The sequence below is a fragment of the Cebus imitator genome, unplaced genomic scaffold, assembly GCF_001604975.1.
Source record: "Cebus imitator isolate Cc_AM_T3 unplaced genomic scaffold, Cebus_imitator-1.0 Scaffold632, whole genome shotgun sequence".
NCBI lineage: Eukaryota > Metazoa > Chordata > Mammalia > Primates > Cebidae > Cebus > Cebus imitator.
In genome coordinates, this window is record NW_016107947.1 from 307,631 (window position 1) to 316,177 (window position 8,547).

General features: G+C 39.7%; 1 protein-coding gene across 6 annotated transcripts in view; it reads left to right on the forward strand.

The window, feature by feature from the left end:
* The window catches only part of TASP1 (taspase 1), a 249,705-nt gene that overhangs the window by 189,900 nt on the left and 51,258 nt on the right, over positions 1–8,547 (forward strand). For all 6 annotated transcript variants that reach the window (XR_001821353.2, XM_017517441.2, XM_017517445.2 and 3 more), the window contains one exon: positions 2,929–3,039. Coding sequence is in view for 5 of the 6 variants with exons in the window: in XM_017517441.2 (XP_017372930.1) it covers positions 2,929–3,039 (111 nt within the window). In the remaining variant the exon portion in view is untranslated. The remainder of the gene's footprint in view (positions 1–2,928; positions 3,040–8,547) is intronic.

An 8,547-nucleotide genomic window follows, 5' to 3' on the forward strand; every position in this document is an offset into this window, starting at 1 on the left:
CCTTTCCTGGCCTCCTCTGGCTTCATGCTCCAATTTGGACAGTTTGCTGTCTCAGTTTGCTGCATAGCTGTGCCATTGGAATCCCATTATCTTCTTTTGTTTTGGATCCTCTGCATCCAGATCTTATTTCTTCTTCATTATTTACCTCACTCCTTCATTCTGTCAATGCACAGTCATCCTGTAGCTTTCTGAGGAAGAATGCATGGGAGGTAAACTCTTTGAAACTTTGTAGCGTTTTATTCTGCTTTTATACCATATTGACCTTTTGGCTGAATATAGAATTCTAGGTTGGAAATAACTTTTCCTCAGCATTTTAGTGCCTCATAATCTTTTAGCTTCAGGTGTTGTTGAGAAATTTGATGTCATTACAATACCCTTACTTCCCATGTGATCTTTTCTTCCCATTTGAAAGTTTTTAGACCCTTCTCTCCTTCCTTAGTATCTTAACATTTCATAGTGATAAATCTTCATGGGGCTTTTTTTCATGAGCTGTACTGGGAGGTTGATGGACTTTTCAATTTGAACACTCATCTTCAATTCTTGGAAATGTTTTTGAATTATTTCTTTGAAATTTTACTCCTTTTATTTTTTCCAGTCCCTCTTTCTGAAACTCCTATTATTTGCATATTGGATAATTCTGGCCTAGTCTTATTATTTTCTTATATTTTTCACTAATTTTTCATCTGTCTTTTTAAGGTTTTTTGTTTGTTTTTTTTGAGACAGAGTCTTGCTCTTTTGCCAGGCTAGAATGCAGTGGCACAATCTCAGCTTACTGCAACCTCCGACTCCCTGGTCCAAGCAATTCTGCCTCAGCCTCCTGAGTTACTGAGATCACAGGCACACACCACCACGCCCAGTAATTTTTGTATTTTTAGTAGAAATGGGGTTTCACCATGTTGGCCAGGATGGTCTCAATCTCCTGACCTTGTGATCTGCCCGTCTCAGCCTCCCAAAGTGCTGAGATTACAAATGTGAGCCACTGTGCCAGCTTCTAATTTGTTATTGTTGTTTTACTTTTTTTCTGCTCAGTACACCTGCCCAAATTTTCTCTGTGTTACTATTTTATTTTAGTCTCTGTCTTTCCTAAAACAGAGGACTAATAAATACACCTGGTAATCCTAGATTGTCTGTGCTTTTTTAATAGTTAAATACCAACTGTTTGGTATTAACTATTTAATAAACAACAAGCTGAACTAAAAACCTTTTGTGTATGAATCATACTTGTCATCTAGAAGCCCTTATTTAGGCAAGGACATGTCTTTTCTTTTGCAGGAGGTGGGGGCGGACTCTCAAGTAGATCTTTACTCTTTAGTTGGCTGGGTTGCCAGAAAGGGATTATCCCATCACTTCTTGTAGGATATCAGCTTGATTTCTTGCATCCGAGGAGCTGGTTATTTCACTGTTTAGCATAAAGGCTTACACCTCAGCAACCTGTTTTCAGTATGCAGCCTCTTTCCTGCCCTGGGCTAATCCTGATGTTCCCAAGTCTCAACTCTCTGGTTCACCTTCTCTAGAGAATAAATACCCTGGCTTTCTCAGGGTTAGAGAGGAGTAACTTCCTTTTTGGAAAGGAACTGCAGTTCTGATCTTCTCTTCTAGATCAGAAGTTGGCAAAATTTTTCTGTAAAAGAGCCAGAGAATAAAGATTATGGGCTTTGCAGCCAATAGCATGGTCTTTGTGGCATATTCTCCTCCTTCTCTTCTTCCTCCTCCCCCCGCCCCCCTTTTTAACAACCCTTTCAAAAGTAAAGAGAGAACAAAATAATGGCGTTCTTAGTAGGACAACCTCTGGTCTAGAGGATTCTTTTGGACACTCTCAGCCAACCATCTTTTATCATCTCTACCCTGTATCCATGCCCAAGTTCCTTCAAGAGAAACTTGAAGCCTTCAATTTCTGAACGCTTTTGCATTTTAATGGCAAAACTGGCTTGGTTTCCTGTGGGTTTTCTCCACTCCAATTTCCCCCTGCCCCATGAAAACTTAGGTTTCAGCTTTCTTGGGTTTGCTATGTGAGTAACCACTTACTTGTCTTCTTACCATTTTCCAAAAGGTCAGTTTTTTCCTTGTCTGCCACTTTCTCTGCCCTTATTGGGCTATGGCTTTTTTCATCCTTTTCCATCAGTTCACTAGGATTTGGGGAGGGACGGAGAAAACTGCATGTGTTTTATATAATACGAAGTTTAACCAGAAGCTCCCACCAAATCCAATTTGGTTGGGTTTGATTATTATTACACTCTTTGACAGTGCTTGGGTTAATTTTGCATTTGTTCTCCATGTGCTCACTTGCTATGCCAGATGTTTGAAGATGATGTCCTTACGGAAGAAAAATGGGGGTTTAAAATATAATGTAATTGAAATGCTCACAGTGGTTCAGTGTGTGAGATCTCAAAGAGGCCCAACTCTTTCTAACCACCAGACTCTCATCATGGAAATTCAGTTTCACCCTTATTTGTATGAACCATCAGAAGCATTTTAAAATGTTTATAATAAAGTTTGTAGCTTATTGTTTCAAACTGCATTTAAGGTAGTAAACTGAAGCTTTTGGTGGTGTGTCCCTGACAGCAGGGAGACCCTGTGGTAAGTGATCTCTCAGAGTTGATCAAAGGGAGTCGTTGAGCATTTTTTCCTGTATTTGTGTTTTGGTCCTTTAATCTGGTAGTGTTTCCAGTTCCGTTCTGAATACAGTAATGCACACTCCCTCCTCATCTTCTTGGCAGCGTGTGGCATTTTCTTTGCGAAATGGCCCCGTTCAGGCATAAACCTCCCTTTGCCATCGAGTGTATAATGAGATATGAACAAAGGTGATTGTCAGAAAATGGGCATCTTTCAAGATCTTATTCATGCCACGTTTTTGTTTTAGTAATGAAATGAAAATTGAAAATTAAAAAAAAATTCACTGAAAAATGACTACTAGTCCTCTCTGCCTAGGTTCACCTTTCCTCGCCAGTGAAGATGGCGTGCTTGGAGGAGTGATTGTTCTCCGTTCGTGCAGATGTTCTGCTGAGCCTGACTCCTCCCAAAATAAGCAGACACTTTTAGGTAAGTGAGACATATGCACTGTGTGCATCTTTCTCTTTTATTTTTCTTCAAGAAAAAATGAAAATATCTATATCCTTAAGTCAATTTTAAACTGCGGGAGGGTCAGCATGCTTTATTGCTATCTGAACATCCCCATTCTACAGATCTTTTTCCATATGTAAACATGTAAAAGATGAATGTTTATTTTTAAGTATAGGCTTAGCGAATATCTTTCAAATAAGCTTAGAACCAAGGACCTTTACTAAAGTCCAGTAATAAGAACATTGGACCATGTATTCATGGCCTATCTTATTCCAGAAAGCATTTGAGGTGACCCATAACAAGGTACACAGTAACAGAGAGAGAAGCTTCTTCCTGTTTCCCTTCTCCGAAAGGAATGAGAAGCGTGTGAAGAGCTACTGGCCTAGAGGTCAGTCCTGCCTCTGTGGCTCGTTAGCCATGACACCTTTGTGCATTGGTCTCACTGTTCTGTGCCACTTCCTCATCTGTAAACCACGGACGTCTGCCCTGCCCTCCTCTTAAAGCTGTGGTGAGGGAGGGTCAAATGAGTGTTTTTGCAGATTTGCAGATGTCCATCCAGATGTGTGGTTTTGTTTCTAGCTAAGCACCAGTGGGGATGAAACTCAGCCTACGCCCTGTTTATGAAGGTGCAGACTTGTGGGGCTGCCGCTGACCACAGGGTTGCCTTTTTCTAATCCATCTCTCCAGAAGGGACACATTAAAAAATTCTGCATAAAGGTGACACATACACTAGCAGGGGCACCATATGTTATTTTTTAAGTTAACTTTTAACTGAAGTATACGTATATTTAGAAAAGTGTACAAATCATAACTGCAACTGCTTGATGAATTATCATAAAGTGAACCCATCCCCTGTAACCAGCACCCAGATTAAAAGAAACAGAACTTCACCACAACCCCAGAAGTCCCCTTTTGACCCTTTCTGATCTCTATCCCTTCCAGAGTTAAACAGTATGCTGACTTCTAACACCATGGTTAGTTTTACGTGGTTTTATTTATTATATAAATTGAATCAGGAATATGTATCACTTGTGTCTAGTCTTCAGTGAACGTTAAGCTTGTTAGATTCATCCATGTTACTTGCAAGTACGAGTTTGTACATTTTCATTGCTGTATTCTATTCCATTGTATGGAGATAGCTCAGTGAATTAGTCCATTCTTCTGTTGTTATTTTGTTTTGTTTTTTAATATAGCACTATAGGTCATCCACAGGGCTTATGGTAGTTTAACCCTTCCTATAAATTTCCTTACAGAAAGCATGAGTGGTGCCTGATGTATATTGTGTGATTATTGTCAATTGCTATAGTACACATCCCTTCATAGTTTATAAAATAGAAGACTGAGTGTTTTTTATGGGTATAAAAATGCTTTTTCTGTAGAAGCCCAAAACATGTTCATACAATCTTTTTGTTCATTCCTCAGAGAAAAAATATACTTTTATGTAACAGGCCTTTTTCTTCACCTAGACGCTAACTACCAGCTGTATCTTTTTTTTTTTTTTTTTTTTGCTATAGTCTCTCTGCTTCTTCCCTCTTTATGTGGTACTTAGGTTGCTCCAAGGAGATGTGTTTTTTAACAGTCATGTTTTGTTAAACCAAGACAAGTAGTAGTTTTTTCCTTTGGTAAAACTACTATTAATCATCGTTGAATCTTTTGAACATTCTTCCAGTTAGGTAGTTAAACCCAACCTGGTTGGCTTTAAATATATACAGAAGATGGACATGGGCTTTCCATAAAACATTTGCAGGGACATGGATGAAGTTGAAACCCATCATTCTTTGCAAACTAACACAGGAACAGAAAATGAAACACTGCATGTCCTCACTCATAAGTGGGAGTCGAATAATGAGATCACATGGACACAGGGAGGGAAACATCACAAACTGGGACCTGTTAGGGCATGGGGGACTAGGGGAGGGATAGCATTAGGAGAAATGCCTAATATAGATGACGGGTTGATGGGTGCAGCATATCACCATGACACGTGTATACCTATGTAACAAACCTGCATGTTCTGCACATGTATGCCAGAACTTAAAGTTTTGTTTTTTGTTTTTCCTAAAAAACCTCAGAAGAATAACCCTTAGTGTTTGGGCAGTGGTGGGTAGAGGAGCATTAAAATTACTTCATCGAGTATTCCTAGAAAGGAGTATCATAGTACTTTGCTGAGCCTGGAATCTTGCCCATTTATGTTAACCCTGAAAACTGTAAGGTCTTTCCGGTTGTGTTTTCACTTTTGGTGGTATAAAAATGCAGATTTAAGGATAAGTTATAGTATTTTAGCTCATGTTATATAGTTTTTATTACCAATGTAGTGATTTGTAAACTGGTTCCTACTGTTTATTTCAAGAGGAAGCATTAAGTGTGAAGTGCCAATTTATGAAATAAGTGAAATCTTGCCATTTGTTAACTGGAGGGGTTGACGCTTGTGAAGCTTATCTACTAAAACCTGGTGAACACAGGCTAATGTCAACTTATAGATGCTACCGATTATGTGGACTTTTTGTCACTTAAAAAAGTTATGAATGTTAAGTAAGTGGTAAGAAAATAAATTCAAGCTGTATAGAAGGACAGAAAACAAAGTAAATTCAAACAGTATAGAAGGCTAGGAATCAAAGATGTGAAAGTCACCTTTTACACTCCATTTCCAGAGCCACCAGTCATTCTTTGGTTCTGGTTAACCTCGTGGGAAGCACCCTCACTGTGTAGAATGTGCTCACACATCCATTTCTTGATTAGTCAGTAACTTGTGACCCCTTGCTGTGAAAAAATTAAAAACTTAGCTCACACCATATACCACTTCCCTTCCTTCCTGATTTTTGTTGGAATTCTACTCTAACTTGAAATAATACTTTTAATTTTATTGTACTCTAACACAGTTTCTTGATTTGGTAACTTTGTATAATGTCTATCAAACATTCTCCACCACTTCAACGATGTAAGTTGAAGAAAGTTCATGTGCTGTTTTCTGTTAGTCTGTTTTCTGTTGTTTATAACAGAATACCTAAAACTAGCAGAATACCTGAGTAATTTGTAAAGAAATTAATTTATTTCTTAAGTTGTGGAGGCTGAGAAGTCCAAGGTCAAGGGGCTGCATGTGATGAGGGCCTTCTTGCTGGTGGGGACTCTCCAGAGTCCCATAGGGGCACAGGGCATCACATGGTGAAGGGGCTGAGTGTGCTAGCTCAGGTCTCTCTTCCCTTCTTATAAAGCCACCAGCTCCAGTCCCATGATAACCCATTAATTCATGAAGGTATTAATCCATTTCATGAGGGCAGAGTTCTCATGACCTAATCACCTCTTCAAGGTCCCACATCTTAATACTGCCATATTGGGGAATAGATTTCAACCTGGATTTTGGAGGAAACATTCAGACCCTATAGTATTCACTTTTCTCCTTTTCTTTCCTCTTTCACTCCCCTACCTCACCTCAACCTCTGTAAACAATACCATTGTTGCTGTTATTATCGTTTGCCTTCTTACATCTATACTTATCTCTGTAGTTGATCAGAGGTTGATTCTAAATAGTGTCAGTAACCAGCATTGACAGTATCAAGATTATAGTATAGTATTGCCCACTGCATGCCCTGGAAGTGGAAGATCAGACCCATAAAGAGCAGTGTTTGTCATAAACCTCTGCCTATAGAAGGAGACTATTTCAGTCATTGAGATCAAGTGGATTCTCCTTTTTATCAATTGCTCCAAATCAGGCTACAACTTAATTTGCTTCATGTTTGGACCATGACTTCCCATTTATTTCTTTTTCACTGTCATGAGAGTATAACTTTATAAACTCATGGCTCCTGGATGCTCAGTAATTTCTAGTAACCAGGAAATCTCAGAAGTCTTTATTTTCTACACATCCAAATAAAGCAATTTCCAAAAAAAAAAAAGAAAAAGAAAACTTAACTACTGTATATTGTTAATCACTTTTTTGGTCCCAAGAATAATATAATCACATAATCGCCTACTATAGCCTTTTCTGTGTTCACTGTCTTTTCTCAAAATCATAATGTTCTCATTACACCACAAAAGCAGTTTCAGTCTAACCTCATTGCCACTTGATGGAGTTTCCTTGAAGCCATTATGTAGGCTCTCCTCTTGACAAATACATTGTCAGAGCCTCAGTGAGCTGCTTCCAGGGTGATAGGACTCAAGTACTGGACACTTTTGAGGTTTGTCCTTTGTCTACTGATTCATGAATAGAATAGGAAAATCTCAGGTATGAAGGAACTTTCAAAGTCTACTTGTGTGACCCTGTTCCAGGTGCTTTGTCTATAGATTGTTGAATACACCTCCCTTCAAGAGGTGGAGCTCAATTCCCCTGTCCTTGACTGCGACCCGAATACTAGAGACTCGCTTCCAACCATAAGATTATGGCAGAAGTGACAGTGTGCGATTTCTGAGACTAGGTCAAAAAGGCATTGTGGCTTCCTCCTTGGGCTTTCTGTTGAGTCACTCCCTCTGGGTGAGACCAATTGCCATGTCAGGAGGACACTCAAGCAGCACTATGGAGAAGCCCATTTCGCAAAAAACTGCAACTTCCTTCCCAACAGCTGCTTCTGAGAAACTAGGGCTTCCTGCCAACAGCCTCAGAGATCTGAGGCTTCAGATGACAGCATCTCATTGGAGGCCCTTAAAAGAGCGACCCAATGAAGCCACTGTGGAATTTCTGACCCACGGAAACTGTGAGATAATAACTGTTCGCTGTTGTAAACCACTATATTTTGGGAGAATTCATTATGTAGCAATAAATAACTAATAAACCTTTTAAGCCCTTTCTTCTAATAAGCCACAATGACAAATCAAGGTGGTCTGTTGCCATCTTCAAGCAGCTGTTGGGTTTTGGTTTTCATCAGTAGATCCTGGTTCTCTTTTTGGGGACCCTCTGGGATAAATCTGATGAGTGTCTTCTTAGATTGCAGTCTCTAATCAAGTTTCCCTGACCTCTTAAGCCTCCTCACTTCCAGCCTTTCCTTCTCTATTTGTCCCCTCAGTCCCATCTTTATTATTGCTCCCAGAGTTCTTTCTATATAACAACTCTACAGCTGGCCCAGAGAACATAGCCATAGGTCCCAAACCAGGGACAGGAGAGGAGACTTCTCCAAAGAAGAAAGGGCAAAAATGAGAACCTGACCTAGAGAGCCACACGAATCGCAAGATCAAAAGGACACTGTTCAACCCAAGAGTGACATAAGTATATGAAATTAGTTTACCATGTGTCTAAGCCAAATGTTGAATCTTTTTGTGTATGCTACAATAAGACAAACACATAACTCTTACTGTTAACTTCCATGCTCCCTACCTTTAACTTTTCAACAAGACACACACACACACACACGCGCGCCCCGTCTGCTGGTGAATATCCTATAGGACAGATGGGACACACACATACACACACACATACACACACACACACACACACACACACACACCCCCTCTGCTGCTGAATTTCCTATAGGACAGATGGGACAGACACACACACAC